General features: G+C 32.6%; 1 protein-coding gene across 1 annotated transcript; it reads right to left on the reverse strand.

Annotated features, from left to right (window-relative positions):
- Nucleotides 1-1,825: 1,825 nt before the first annotated feature.
- Nucleotides 1,826-12,510, reverse strand: LOC142633084 (ADP-ribosylation factor GTPase-activating protein AGD1-like). Its single transcript, XM_075807357.1, has 19 exons — nucleotides 12,466-12,510; nucleotides 12,244-12,320; nucleotides 11,793-11,893; nucleotides 9,804-9,874; nucleotides 9,291-9,353; nucleotides 8,564-8,608; nucleotides 7,707-7,772; nucleotides 7,536-7,583; nucleotides 7,348-7,443; nucleotides 7,207-7,248; nucleotides 6,570-6,794; nucleotides 6,303-6,434; nucleotides 5,990-6,214; nucleotides 5,760-5,846; nucleotides 5,364-5,672; nucleotides 4,073-4,218; nucleotides 3,902-3,995; nucleotides 2,142-2,635; nucleotides 1,826-2,036 (listed from the first exon to the last, which is right to left on the reverse strand). Exons 1-19 carry the CDS (start codon nucleotides 12,508-12,510, stop codon nucleotides 1,925-1,927), a joined length of 2,478 nt encoding a protein of 825 aa, XP_075663472.1. The 3' UTR covers nucleotides 1,826-1,924.
- Nucleotides 12,511-15,992: the final 3,482 nt, after the last annotated feature.

Raw genomic sequence — 15,992 nt, forward strand, 5'->3', positions numbered from 1 at the left:
TTCGTTCTCTTTCATTTTATGTACTGAATTGCGATGGTTTTTCCTTCCTTTTAGTGAAAAAACCGTATTGAATATGCATGCTGGTCATTTATACTATGAGAGAGAACTGAAATTACTATTGATTAATCTTTATTATGTAGTTTTTTCCTGTAACTATTTCTGCTATGAAGTGGCATACTGCTGTTCTTTTTCATTTTATGTACTGAATCTCAGTCTGCAGGCAGGGGCCGGCCCAAGGCCTAGGCAACTTAGGCCTAGGCCTAAGGCCCCCACCACAAAAAAATATTTGCCCTTTACAAAAAAGGATTGTAAAATGCACAAAATTTTATAAAAAATTATGATTTTTTTTAAAATTGTTGTACACTTTTTATTATTAGTGATGTTAGGGATATCATAAATTTTACTATAAATTTACAAATTGACATGTTATCAATCACAAAAAAGTATTTTTAAATATTTATTAATTACATTATTGAAACTTATCAATCACTGTTATTGTCACGTTATATTGTGAACATTTTGTAGTACTTTTAGCATTTTTCTTTTTTTTATTTCTAACATGGCTTTTTAAAAAAAAAATTGTAAATGTGTTAGATCATCAATGATGATTAATCTCTCTTAATAGTTTGAAACTTTAATATTTATAAACTAATCTACTACAAAACCACATATCAATTAATATCATAAATTATAAATTATATTATAAATGTAATTAACTATGTATCAATATATATCCAAGATAAATTAATTTTCTTTTAAATTTTTTTTTCTTTTTGTTAAATTAATTTTTCAACTATGATATTCAATTCTCTATATAAAATTAACCCTAGTTTTAGTTAGTATTATTCATTATATTATGTATTTAATACATCAAATTAACCTCAATTTGATTACCATTAAATAATTTTATTTAATTAATATTTAAATATAAAATACCTCACATAAATCTTTCGCCTTAGGCCCCCAAATTAGGTTGGGCTGACCCTGTCTGTAGGGGTGGCGGTATCTCATGTAACCACTGCATGCAATAGCCCTTTAGGGCAGGAGCTGATGTTTTCTGCATTCAAGGCTAGTGGAATATGTTTTGTTCCAGGTCAGCACTCTCACGGTGTCCATTTCTTTTAATCCTTGCCTTTTTCTTTGGCGGGATAAAATTTGTCTTTCTTTGTTGGATGAATTGGAATCACTAAAAAGATTAGGCACAATACAATGCCCCTAGTTCATATTTTGTAAGTGAAATGAATCATGATCCAAACTATCAGAGAAACTAGTTTTTATATTTTGGGTAATAGATTTCTTTTCGTTTTTTTGTGTGTGTGTTAATGTGTGTGTACATTCTAAGTTTGAAGAATATCCTCTTGATTCTTGGGTCCTTGCACAGTGGACTTTTAGTCATCGTTACATCATATTCCTCTACAACTACTGTCACCAATCAACATCATTGGTCATGATTCATGATGAAGTTTTAGTGGCTCCCATATGAAAGAAGAGCTTTCCTAATGATGTTATGATTTGTCCCTCGAAGTTCCACCTTGCACATTTTCAAGCCTCCATGATTGAAATGAATCTCCCTATCCTCACAAATATATAAAACCTGAACTATATACAAGATAATATAACTTGCTGCTACAACATCCAAACTTCCTGACTAGTATAGCCTATATTGGGAGAAATTATTGCAAGAGCCTGGCAAACTCCACTAGGCAGATACAGTAATTTCTTCTATTTAGCCCTCAACCAGAAAACTGGACTAAATATACACTTTTGAAGGGGAAAGACACACATGACCTAGTAGGCCAGTTCTGTCCTGAGTCCGACAACTTTTGGCCCTTCCATGTAGAGGGATCTAGTTCTTAATTTTATGAAGTATAATACAAAATCTCTTCCATTTTGTGTCTCTTATATGTTGTTCACAATTATACTATCATCTTTCTTTCTCTGTTAAGAGAGCATGGACACCGCGGTTGAATTCTGATTCTGATACAAGACTCAGGGGGGTATTATCTTCTTTGTCAACAGCTTTTGGATTTGCTCCCCTGCAGATAATATTGTAGACATGAATTTAATATCAATAGTGGAACGGACTAGAGATAAATATACTGCGGACTAGCAATTGCAAGAAAAAAAAAACAAAGAATCACCTTGTAAGAAGCATTTTTGCAATTGCAGTTCTCCCAGTGACACTACAATAATGCAGTGGTGTCCGACCTTTTGAATCAGAAGCATTTATGTTGGCACCATACTGTAATAGCAACTCCACCATGCCGATGTCAGAAGTTTGGCAGGCAAGGTGAAGCAAAGAACAGTCCTCGGAAATGTGCCCTGTGCACTGATCTTCACTTCTTTGTGGTGAACTCAAATTACTCGAGGAGGGCTTGTCTGAAGAAGAATCACCTGCAACACATTCTAAGTTGGAGTCAATGCTTTCCTGCTCTTCTAACTCCATTATTTTGGCCAGACTTCTGGACGTACTAAATAATGCTTGCCCATTAATAGCATTGACATCTGCCTCAGAACTGACTATATGGCGGTAAACTGCTTTCTTGTCATTAGCACGGACACTTCCCCACACCTGGGCTGCCACTGAAAGGAGATCATGATTGTCTTTCTTGCGAACAAAGGCTTTCTCTGCATACTGCAATTAGAGGAACATCAATTCTAGGCCTTAAATGATAACCTATCAGGTGAGCACATCATAATTAATCATCAAAAGTTAAACACAGTAAACAGAATTTGAATTTGCACATCTGAAATGACATCCCACCTAAATGTACTTGCCTAGAATGTGTTTTATTTTATTTATATACATTTCTCAGGTCGATTGAAGCCTGATAACTAGGCTCATGAGATTTGTTGTTGCCTTTCCTCCAAGAAAAAATAAGTGTATCATCAACCTAGGGCTACTATAGTACCATTTTCTTTAAGCATGTTCTGCTCTTTTGGAAGTGGAAGACTCCAAGGGAAAACATGGGGGGAAAATTTTACTTCCAAGCTGTTTACTCACGTCTCCTCTTCCTTCGGCTTGGAGCTAGCTTGTTTTTTCCTAACTACTTTTCCTAGATCTACTCCTGTTTCCTGTCACAAGCAAAAGAGAAGGATATACAGAGATTTGAATCCTACATGTCTAGAAGGATAGTTACAATAGAGGAGGGGAAATTTGAATCTTGCATGTCTATGTTGAAAACACTAGAAGGTGCTAGGAACTACAGGACTCTTGGCAAAAATACATGGACATATTAGCGTACGGAAGAATTTAATAACTTATGTAATTGTTGTATACGACACCCCTCACGCATAAAGATTTGGTCTCATGTTTGTGGGGTCCACACTTATATGAGAGGGGCATTATATGTGAGCAAGTATGCTATGCAACGGATACATGTAGCCTCCCTCTCACAGTAGGTGGAACCCACTGATGTGTGGGACCCACGTGCTGTGAGAGGGAGGCTATATGTATCCGCTACATGGTAAAATTTCCCATAATATGCCAATGTTACACAAGATACCACCTTATATTTGGCTGTTATAACATAAGTGTATAACGCAAATACCATGGAAGTGATAAGCAGGAAATTAGTCATCTCACAAGGTTCTGCAACAGACAAATCCATGATTAACTGGTTGTTCCAAATTTTGTCTCTTTCAAAATCTCAGATGTGATTTCTTTTTAATATGATTGTCCCCTTGGGAGCAAACAATGCAGAGGGTCATGTAATCACTAATCAGGAATCACCTTGCCATTGCTTCAGTGAGACTATTACAAATGCTCAACATGTAAGCTATTATAAATGAATATATTATAGTTCTCTAACTTAGGCAGTCCAGCAAGACTAACCAGCCATGTGGCATTTTTTTAACAGCATGTACCCAAGGAGAGCAATTGAATTTGTTAGAGTAATACCTTTACGTGAATGAATTTCTCTTTTACTGAAATAGGATCATCATCTCTGGGTTTTTTCATATTCAACAGGTCCTTTCTACCCATTTTGGAAAGGCTACAAGGGAAAGAACCAACAGCACATCAGCATAAAATCGAATACGTTTTAGTTAAATCAAGTTATGCATTACTAACCTTCTGCGCGTTTCATCAGTCTGAAAAGAACTTTTTGATTGCAATAATTCCTCCCAGATTGAGTTTGCATAGACATTGCCCAGTGACTTGAACAAATTAAGCACTGGAGGGTCCCAAACTTTTACATCAAGCCTCAATGATCTTACCTGTGTCAAAAGTTATCCACATAAGCTTCATGAATTAATGGATAGAAGAAAGCATGATATCATGAAAATATGTATAAGACACAACTGAGAGGAAGCCTAACCATAATAATAATAATAAATAAATAAATAAAACACCAACCAACAACTTAAAATTTACCTGCCCTGGATGATTTAGTTATCACACTTAATATTCTTAAGATATGGTGAGCAATGATATTCTCCAGATTGAAACATGTCTCACCTACTATAAACTTCAAAGGATGGTTGATTACTTGCGTTTTTATTTATACAGAGATACAAACATATATATGAAGCTGCGGTAGCCATGGACTTGCAAGAGAAGAAATATCAACTTTAAAAGCCCAGTACAAGGCATCTGGATTTTATTAAAATAAGGAAGACATTTCAGTCAGTGAAACTTTCCATGGTAGTTGTTTAGGTCTTATAAGTATTGTCACTGCAGCAGTAAAAACAACTAGGATATTTTTGTCCATCTGGTTTCATATAGCTAGATTTTTTTCCCTTAAAAAAAGGGTTCTAATTCTATTATATCATAGGCTTAAAAAAAAAAAAAAAAAAAAAATCTTGTTCAAGGTTTTGACGGCAATTCTCTCGTCTAGGGTATTTAAAGGGTATGTCAGATTATTTGGAATTCATAGCTTATAGTTATATTCAGATTGCTTGACATTTCTCTCATCTTCGCTGGTTCTGTTATGACTCTATCTCACTCTCATTGTTATTCTTTTTTTTTTTTGGAGCAGATCTCTCACTGTTATTCTAATTTGCCTCTTTCAATCAATTCTCCTTTCATTTATTTCTTAAACTATTGTTTACTGTGAACCAAACCAGACAGAACTTTCATACAAAGCCATGAAAGGCCTAATCTGCTTTTCAAAGCTCCCACTATTGAACCCGAATCAGTCCTGCCATTGTACACATCAAAGTACTGGAAGTTGCAGGGTCCTTCTGTGTCTTCAATAAAATGTTATTTTACATTGAGAATCTCAATGAGATTTTGAGCCACACACATCGAAGTTCCAAAATTCTAGCCTTAGGCTTTAATTTAGAACTACTACTGTGAACATGAATAATATTTTTCGCAACATAGAATGAGATAGTGCTCATTACAAGCCTGGAAAACTTACCTTTGATATATGTACACCAAGATTACGATGAACACCAGAGCATTCAATGCATATAAGAATACCAAGGTTCAAGGATGCCCAGTCAGGTTCAGGTGCACCACAATCAGCACATTTGTCATTCCCACAAACCCTTCTGAGCAAATCAATTGGCTTCTCTTTTCTCATACTGTACTTGTATTGTTGCAAACTTCTAGATTCACGTAAATGATTATTACAGTGGATTTTCGTAGATGTATTCTGATCACAATCAGAATCACTCTCACTGGTAAAGCCATAAGAATCGCTTCCCATAGGTGAAGTAGACAGACTCTACATATAATTGGTATATCCATTACAATGACTATAGAAACACATATTTCTGCAAAGAAAAAAATAAATAAATAAATAAATGTTTACTTTCTCAGAAGGCTGGGAACTCAATAAGGAAGCAATTACGCTAGTTATTTTTTCAATCCAGTCCATTTGGTCCAGTGCATTCTCTGCCTGCATTGCAAAGGAAATAAAATTTAGAATCTGCTGTGAAAAATTCAGGCAATAATAACAGCAAGGTTTATATTAGTACACCATCAGTTCAGACGATGAAAAGCCAAACAAGATGTCAAGCTAGCTGCATTTAGGAAAAGTACCTGCAGTGTGTAGTTCTTATATGGTGAAATAATCCTGAAGCAGAACCTTAAATCTGTTTGATCTGCATCTACCTTAATTGTTGATGTCAGTAGGTTCACTGTATGACGTGCGACAGACTTTTCATCATGTACACCACCATGGTAATGGGAAGAAAGCCACCGACTAAGAATCCCAGAACTGTTTTCAGAGGAACTATTCTTCTGTGCAGAAGTTGGACTCCCAGACTGAAAAATGGTATGTTAAAAAGTTACTAATAAGTCATAACCAAGATAAGATTATAAGAGAAAGAATAGTAAGTTAATAGTGACTTACAGATGACCAGTTCCATGGTTTGCGATAGTAATACAGCATCCCTCGACTATCAAGAACAAAAAACCTTCTCTTCCAGTCACCCCTCAAGTTGGAGGAACGTTTTGAAAGATAGCCTTGTCGAATGGTTTGAACCTGAAAATTTATACCTTTCAGCTATAGATGCAGAACATAGAAACTTTTTTATTAAAGAAATAAGTTACGTTTGTTTTGTAAACAAAAAGCTTAAATTAATAGAAAATGTGGAAGAAACATCATGTCTGAAAATACCTTTCCCTGAGCAGCAGATTGCATTGCTGCCTCAATCACTTTATTTGATGTCTTAGTATAAGGTTGCATACCATGATTACCATCTCCATTAGAAGCACCGTGATAGACATTCAAGGAGAGCCTAGATTCTCGATCAATCTGCCTTTTGTACTCTTGCATCCTTTCACTGAGTGAATCCTGCTCATAGTTGGATCTTTCTCTCGACTGTTGTGAATAAGCCAAAACCTGTGACACAAAAGAACTGAACTTTGACATTTTTCCCTTATAAAAATAAAAAATGGAACTCAACAGAAATAAAACAGAGAACCCCTGGAAGTTAATGGCAAGAAACTTCAACAACTTGACTTTTTTTGCTGTTTAGTACAAACTGCTGAAAGATAAGTGTCCAGCATAATAGATGGAAAATCCAAGACTTCTATTTCTTTCTTTAATCTTCTGGGGAGCATTTCACATGACTTGGGGGGAAGATAAGTTATCAAGCTTTTGAGCTGGCATTGTGGTGAGCTATCTGTTATACCTACTAGTTTCCTCATTGCAAATTATTACAAAATTTTACTTATAAAAGAAACCTGTATTTATTATCCAGATAATTTGGATTATACCAACAAGTTATTGAACAAATTTGTTGATAACAAACCTGATGAATAAAAGGCTCCATCTGCTGCAATAGTTCATATCCCTGCCAGAAAAATAGAAAAGAATCAGAAGAAAAAAAAAATTCAATATTCACACATTTGGCAGTCCAAATCAGTTGGTATCATATTATAATCTTACAGACCTGTTTGAAGTATCGAAGATGAGCATCCATCATACCACTAACAGCCTCCAAAAACTCAAACCTCTTTTTGGCCTCAACATTGCAGAGGGTACTGAGCTGGACATAAAAGTATGCTATATGAGTAAAGCCTAATTGTTTATGCACTGCAATTATGTTAAACCACCATATCCCAGTGAAAATTAAGTTACCAGATTGAAGCGGGATTGCTCAAATGAAGCCCGAGCAGCATGAAATTCCTGGAATGTCTCTCTACCAAATTAGATTTGAAAGGATAATGGTTACCCATTGCAAATTATCTGATCAATCTACGCACCAAAAGGATTGGTACTCTAATCAGGATAAACAAATATTGGATTTACCTCCTCTATGACAGAAGCAACATCCATCCTAGTGCTCTTCCTCAATGACATAAACTTCTCACGTGCCTGTGGCACAGAAAGAAATTGGTTTTAAATTCGCAGTCATGAGATACAAGTTGGAAGTTGGAACCAATAGCATCAACTTCATATAATTCTCTCTACAATCCAGCAATTGATTTCATTTAGAACAACTGCTGCAACTCCAAATTGAATTTACAGAAGCTTGTATACTTCATTCAAATGTTGAATAAATATTTAGTCAATTTAGCAATCTATAATTAACTTAGGAATCAAGTCATTCTACTTCCAGAAGGAACAGTATAAAATATACATCGGACAACAAAAGGGTCCTTTTTCTAGAAATTCCTTCTCCATCTGTAATTCTGGTTTGTAAACTGCGTTTTTAGCAGCATGTCTTAAAAATCAATTGACATGTAAGTCTGCTCACTCAGTGACACACCCAAAATTCTGGATATCTTAAGTGGCTTGAGATGTCGAAAATGTATACCAACATATTCAAGACATCAATTCCCATTTACATTCTCTCCTGCTAGTTCTATAACAATTCAAACCAAGAAATGAACTAACAATATGATAATCCCCAAAAATTAATCATTTTTTAATCTTACTCATGAAACCACTTTGCATAAGAAAGATGCAAATTTAACGAGAAATATCTAACTTATAAAGGATAAAAGGCACCTTGAGTGGATAAAGACATCCCTCTCTAATGAGAGAACATAATTGAAAGGATAAGAATAATAGGCAAGTTGCAGAAGTAACAATCAAGAATATAAGATTATAATACTATGAAACTTCTAAAGTTTTATTGTGGGATTTTCAGAAATGAAACCCACCTGTTCATATGTAAGGGAAGCCTTGTCAAAACGCTTTCGAGCTTCCTGCATAAACAAAAGATTACTTATTGAGTTATCAAAAAAAAAAAAAAAGGTTTACTTATTGCAAAAGGAAATATGGAATTTTCTCAGACATGTGATACAGATAGGAAAAGGCTATGTAAACGGGTGATGATGAAATTATGCTACTTAACCAACAGAAGTTACATGCAAGGAGAAAGTGCACACACACACATGCACAAAGAGAATATCCTGAATGCCACACAACCATAACACTATCCCAAAGTCCGTAAAATATGGTGCATAAGTTAGTCATTAAAAGAGTGGCATATTTGTGTCAAAACCATGACAATGATTTTACATAACATGATGAGATGTTATGTAAAACTTTCGAATGACGAAGTACTCAAGGTCTGTCAAGTGGAAGAAGCGCATATAATGTGGTTTTTAATTTTTTTTAAAATATTTAAATATTCCAAGTATAGGAGAAAATCAAAGATACAGGATATATAACAATGTAATAGAACATAAAATTCTTTAAATCTATATTTCTTGTATGCATGTGCTAAAGCTGTTGAGGCAAACCCATGCAAGTGTGGCATCTGAACAGAAGAGGTGAGATTAGAACATTGTCTTTAATAAAAGGCAAATATTTTGAGTCACCCTGCATAAGTGTAAATCAGATATGCTACTATTCTATAAAGCATGTATTCAAAACACACAATACCTTGACCTCATTGAGGTCATCATTGACAAAGTGTAGCAACCGATCGTTTAGCATGTGGTCTACCTGACAAAGCCAGTTAAAAAAAAGTCAGTGAAGCATCATCAGTCAAACAATTCCCTATAGACAATATGGTTGAAGATAGCAATCGCATAGTTTTCTCTATTTCTAACATCCTTAGTAAATGAAACTCCATATAAGCAATATATATATTGCTTCACAAGAAGTATCAAGGAAAGAATAACAGGTACAGTGAAGAAAGTGCTGTTTGTCAATTACTTTTTCTCTGATTGACCTACCTTTACAAGAAATATCGATTCCTTAAAACAATGCATATAGTGTTCAGTAAATAATGACATATGGAAGATGGTAGAAACTAGAAACAATGAAAAAGCATCAAGATTGCTTCCCAAATATTTTCCAAATGGTCAGTAAGCAACACAAAATTACAGTACAGAACTGGGGTAAGAAGAGAAACAATAACAACAATACTAACAAAAGCACAAGAATTACTACCTGTGACCGAAGAGTTTCCTTGTATGTCCCAATTTCTCTAAAAGCAAGTGTGAATTTGGTCATAACAGGGCCTAAGAAAAAAAAAAAAAAAAACAAATTAACACCAAATAAACAAACATAATGAGCTTTGACAGATAGAAGTATCAGTAACCAGTCAAATATTTCAAAGAGAGCTCATTTGGTTGGCACACATGTAAAAAAAATTATTTTAATAATTTTCCTTATAAAAATTTGTAATCTTTATTATTTTATTTTATAAATAAAATAGAAAGATAAAGTAGAATAATAATTTCATTATACCATATGTGTTTGCAAACTTGATGCATACTCAAGAATGTAAATATTGTTTTGATATAATAAAAATGCAAATATCCTTAACTTATTTTTGTCTAAAATGCAATAGTCATCCTTTATGTTTCACTAAAATTCATTTCGGTTCTCTAATTTTTTTTTTCCATTCATTTAAGTTATTTAAGTTTCAAGTTTATATGATTCTAAAAAAATAAATAAAAAAATCCAAGTTTATTCAATTAAGGTCTCTCCATCAACTTTTGATAAATGCTGTGTTTAATTGTCCATATTTTTAATTTTTTCAAATTTTTTAAATTTTAAAATCCAATTAATGATTGAAAAATATTTTCCAATTTTTTTTAAAAAATTAATGGAAATTGACAGATACCTTAATTGAATAAACTTGAACATGATTGAAATGAATAAAAGTAAAGTTAGATAATTAAAATAAATTCTAGTGAAACTTAAAAGGTGAATTTTTCATTTTAACCTTTTTTTTTTATAATGTTTTTGATTGCTTGTTATTAAATTTATTTTTTCTTTTGTTGGACTTTGTTTCAATTGTTGCAAAAGCAACTAAATTTAAGCAAGAATTCTATATTTCAAACCAATTGTTTCTCATATAAATCTTAGAAAAATGACATCAAAATTTCATTATACTTTTTTTTGAGAAAACAGTACATTATACTTAATAACTAATGCATCACTAAAAATAATTAATATAAAAAAATAAATGGTATTTATCCTATTAGTGATCTTTTTAATTACGTAGTATAAAGACTATAATGTTGGTTCCACACATATGTATAATGGAAATCTAAATTATTAAGATTAAGTTTAGTGAATTCACAAATATTTAATTATAGATGGCTTGTATGTCAATTGTTGTCAAAACAACTAAATATAAGGAAGAATTTCGTATTATTATTATAATTCCAAATAAAAATTGTTTCTTATATATTAATTAAAAAATGATCTCTTTTTCAAAAAAAAAATCATATAAATTCATTTAATATAAATAATTAATACATAATTATAAATTATTAATATATACATTTACTCTATTGGCTAATTCAACAAACTTATACTTTGATATAGATAAAAAATTTGTTGAGCTAAAAGCCTAAATATATAAAGAGAATCTTAAGGAATACACCATATAACAAAACCTCATACCCTATCACATAACTTCTCTCTTTATGCCAAACTTTATATATATAAAGTTTGGCCAAAAAAAGGGTACATACTACATAATAAGCTGCCATAGAAGAATCGAAACAATTTTGTGTGGCTTGTCAAGGGCTAGTGTAGCTCATTCACTAGCCTAAAAGTACAAACCACATACATAAGTCTTATACTCAATGCAATGCAATGCAACAATAGCGCATGCTTTATATAGGTTGAACATCTTTAACGTTGGTTAAAGGGTAATATATATCTTTTGCTGTGATCATCTTAAGTAAAAAACTAAAAATACCAAATCAAATTTTTATTTTTGTATGCATGTCTTGAGGGTGTGAACGCCTGATAGGTCAAGGGTTTGAGTTTAGGAATGAGCCTTAAAACAAAAAAAATTTGAAAGGTAAGACTGCCTTCCAACTACTCCTCCCAGACCCCGCAAAAGTAAGAGCTAGTTTTTTATGATCTTTGACCTTTTAACCATGTTTTGAAGGGAGAAAACAAATCAAAGGGACATACCTCCCATAGCAACAAAAAGAGGATCATAATGCCCTCCTCCAAAATTTTCTAAGGAACTTGCAAAAGCAACGTCCACTTCATACCCCTCTGAAAGCCCTTCTCTGAAAATTAAAGAAAGTTAAAAGCACATAAGATGGTTTAAAAAGAAGAACATTTACAATCAACTTCCTTGTATTTGGTCCTATCGAAATTTAGTCCACAAATTTTCCATTGTTACATTTAGCTCTCTAAGGTTCTGACTAAAATGAAATCATAAGAGTTCCATACAAAGTATCCTTAAACGATTTCATTTTAATCCAATTGAAAAAGCTTACGAAAAATGTAAAATCATTTAATTTGAACAAAATCTCAATAATTTCAGCAAATGTAGTAATTGAAAATTTGTGGATTAAATTGTGATTGAGCCAAACCACAATTATGGAATATATAATGTATGTATGTATGAGCTTACGTATATTTTCGACATCCTTTGTAAAACTTGGCACATTTTGTCCTCAATGATTCAGTATTTTCTTCCAAGCCTTGTAACTGCATCATACCAAAACAATAATTTCTAATCAAATGCTAATTAAGGACAAACTCACAATGCTGAATGTGTTTGATTAGTGCATTGATTAACAACAATAATGATTTAGTAATTAGTATATTAAAATTTGAACAAGGAAAAAAAAACCTGTTGGCGGAACATAGGAGAATCGTCGAGTTTTGAGAAATGCATTTGGAAAAACTGTGGCTGTTAATCTCTTAATCTCTTTTTGAGTTTTGTAGAGCAATGAATTATCCAATAATGTAATCGTTTTTCCAATTGAGAATGAAAGAGAAAGAGAGAAACAAATTTTCTCGGCGTTTAGTTTGGGAAGAATAAGATTAAAATTAATTTAAGTTAATAAAAATGATGATAATAGTGATTAGTTTATGGGCTTATGGTTAATAATAAAAGGAGATGGAGGAGATGCGCATTTGGAGGGGGCTGTATTTGCTGTTTTTAACTCTTTAAATGAATGTTTTTTTTTGTCTGTTACAAAACTTTTAAACTAAATAGTAGCGACATTTCATCCCTGTCCACTCGCTCCATTTCTTTAACCGCCTTTTTTCTCTCTCTCCTGCCTTTTTCTCTTTCTTAATAAAATAATTAACTCACACACACTATTAAGAACGTGACCTATAGCCAAGTTTTGTTAGCCGCGTTTTTAAAAAAACACGCTTACAAAAAAATCAAAATCAAAATCAAATTTTGATGTTTGTACAGACAGCAAAATTTGATTTTTTTTTTTTTTTTTTTTTGTATTTAATAATTGAAGATGAGGTTTGAACTCTAGATGTTCATGTTGAAAAAACTAAAAAGTACCAACTAAAGTTATAAGAATCTTGACAATTCTTTAAGAATTATATCTTAATTATTTAGTAATATTTTATTGTTGATTACCACCTAAGTTAGGGTGTGCATCAAATCATCAACCTGATGAAACAGACCTAACTAGACATTTTGGGTTGGTTTTGGTGGGTTAGGTTGGGTTGAAATTTTATTTGGAATATAAATTAAGCATATTATATGAAAATGTAATAATTTAGTCACACACTCAATAAACCCATAACAAAGCCTATATCAGTCACACGCTCTTTCTTTAAACAAAGCTTAATTACAATTATTGTACCTCTCAATTAAATTCAAAATTAAACTGCAAATTGCATCCTTAAAGTTTATGGTGATTATGATTTTGCCCATTTTTATTTAAAAATTAGATTTTGGTCCCTAACATTAACTTGATTAAAGCACTTCCATCCATTTAGAATCTCCCAAGCAAACAAAGTGTGACTCCTAAATTATTGAAGGTTTTCACTCATCTTTTGGGGATTCATATTATTTGAAAACTTTTCATTTTATGAAAATCAAACTATGTACAAGATACATACTATCACATTATTTAAAATTTTTAAATGATGTGCCAATTTATACAATGTTGAATATGTAAAAAATCCATTTCCATATCTTATATTTATATTTAAAATTTGAAATATGCCAAGGCTACTTCAAATCTTACTAAAAAGAAAATGTAATTAATGAATATTAAAATTACTTTTTTTAAAAAAAATTGGGGACACATTTGTAAGTTTTAAATGGTCAAATTTATAATATTTCTAACAATACTTTCTCACAAATTACACATGATATTGTGCCACTTTGATAAAATGACAATGACATGTGGCCCTAGAGATAGTCACAAGAAAGAAAGAAGACCATAAGAACAAGAATGTGAATTGCTATTCCCCAAGGCTGCAAGACTGCCCACTTTGAAGGAGATGCCAAAGTTGTTATTGACTCTATTAACATTTTAGACTTACACCTTGGCATGGATTTTCATTGGTTGTAATTGATATCGGACTTCTTCTTTGTAAGTTTATTGTTGTATCATTTTCCTTTTGTCTCGTATCCTTTAATGGGTCAAATCATAATCTAACTTATTGGGGACCTCAATCCATCAACTTTATCCCTTCTTGGGCTTTTGTAGATGCTAACAAGCAGATTGCCTTACTTTTTATTTATATATGAATAGAAATCTTACTTTAACTTAATCCAAGTATATACGTCAATACATGTGTGAAGCTCGTTCTTGAATACTTAGAACTTTGGCTTTGTCCCATCAAAAAAAAAAAAAAAGAACTTTGGCTTTGTAAATAAAAATATCATTATTTACCCAAAAAATAGAAGAAAAACAAAATAAAAAGAGATGGTGAACCTGACAAAGGAGAATCCGAAGCTGGGCTTACTATGTATTTTCCTAGTGAACAAAATGGGCCAAGTCCTGACGTGAATGGGCTTGGATAGTTGGGCCGGACCATATCCTGCCCACAAAGAAAGTTTGGTTGCTTATTATTATGGTTTATAACGTGGCCCCTCTTGGTTAGCCACTGCCACTGCCACTGCCACTGCCATTGGATTCAAACTACAACGCAACATATCCATGGTAAAGGCTAAAACTTTCTGGGTTCTTTTTCATTGTGTTTCAGTTAAGGTTTTATTTATTTATTTCTTGTGTTCCCTTTTGGTTGGTGGGAGAATGGTGGTAAAGTAGAAGGTGTGACAAGATATATGTCATGTGAACTTAGCTCATTCTGTGATTATGATGTATCATAAAGTATGTGATGGAGCTATATATGCTATTTCATGAATGAAAATGTGTACTTGATTATTATATCTTTAGAAAGTTACATTTTTTTTTTGGGGGTCTTTTTTGTTGTTGTTGTTGTTGTTGTTGTTGTTATGGTATTTTGCTTGAATGGGTTGAGGATTGTTGTTATGGGTATGTAAATAGAGACTTTGAATTGTGTGACCGATCTATAAAATTAGTTTATGATATTGTTTAACATACAATGTTCGTGAAAATGCCTATCTAAAACAAATATTGTATAATGGACCAGTGTTTATTCAGTTTTCTGTTTCAGTGGCCTCATATGTCAAATCTGCTCATCCATAATTGAAATTTTATTTTGCTAATTTCCTCATAAAGCATGGTTACTCTTGTATAGTTTAGCATGGAAAAAGTAGCTAGAAATTATTGGTTTTGACTGAATGCTTCTCAAATCAACTTAGAGCATTCAGCTTTTGGTTTTAATCTCTGGGTACTGATCACCATACAAAAACATGAGTTGAAGTTAACTGGTGGATGCAACTATGGGCAGTGGAGATACATATAAATACACACACACACACACACACACACTAGGAAGCCTTTGTTGTGGGTTTGCTGAGAGGAAATTTTAGGTGGTTTTATTTTAAATTTTTGTGTTAAATTTCTTAGAGCTTAGTGGGGTGGAATATTTTTGTAGCTTTTATAAGTTTGCAATAATGCATTTGTTTTGGTAATGTCTCTGTTAGGGTGATTCTTATTGTAATCATTTTATAATTATCTGTCATGATAGAGGTTTTACAAAGATGATTCTTATTGTACACATGGAAACAATGATGATGTTTCCCTTAGGCTGCCCATGAACAATGATGTTTTAATTTGTTTGGTTTGTGTTGGTAAATATTGCCTTAAGAACCTCTTCCAACTCTTGCTAGTGATAATTTTCCACATTGTAAGTTATACATTTTTCTCATTGTTGATGTCAATCCCATCTATCGCTTTGATTGCAGTTTCAATACTTGACTGATTTGGAATCACTAAATTTGGGATCATTTGGAGTTGGTTACTGAAT

Source organism: Castanea sativa, chromosome 4, assembly GCF_040712315.1.
Source record: "Castanea sativa cultivar Marrone di Chiusa Pesio chromosome 4, ASM4071231v1".
Taxonomy (NCBI): Eukaryota; Viridiplantae; Streptophyta; class Magnoliopsida; order Fagales; family Fagaceae; genus Castanea; species Castanea sativa.

What these genes read in the sequence shown, in the direction of transcription:
- LOC142633084 (XM_075807357.1), bottom strand. Translation starts at nt 12,510, where the DNA reads ATGCATTTCTCAAAACTCGACGATTCTCCTATGTTCCGCCAACAG. An exon ending in AAAGGATGTCGAAAATATAC is followed by an intron (nt 11,894 to 12,243) that starts GTAAGCTCATAC and finishes TTTAATTTTCAG; the next exon opens with AGAAGGGCTTTCAGAGGGGT. An exon ending in AGGAAACTCTTCGGTCACAG is followed by an intron (nt 9,354 to 9,803) that starts GTAGTAATTCTT and finishes TGGCTTTGTCAG; the next exon opens with GTAGACCACATGCTAAACGA.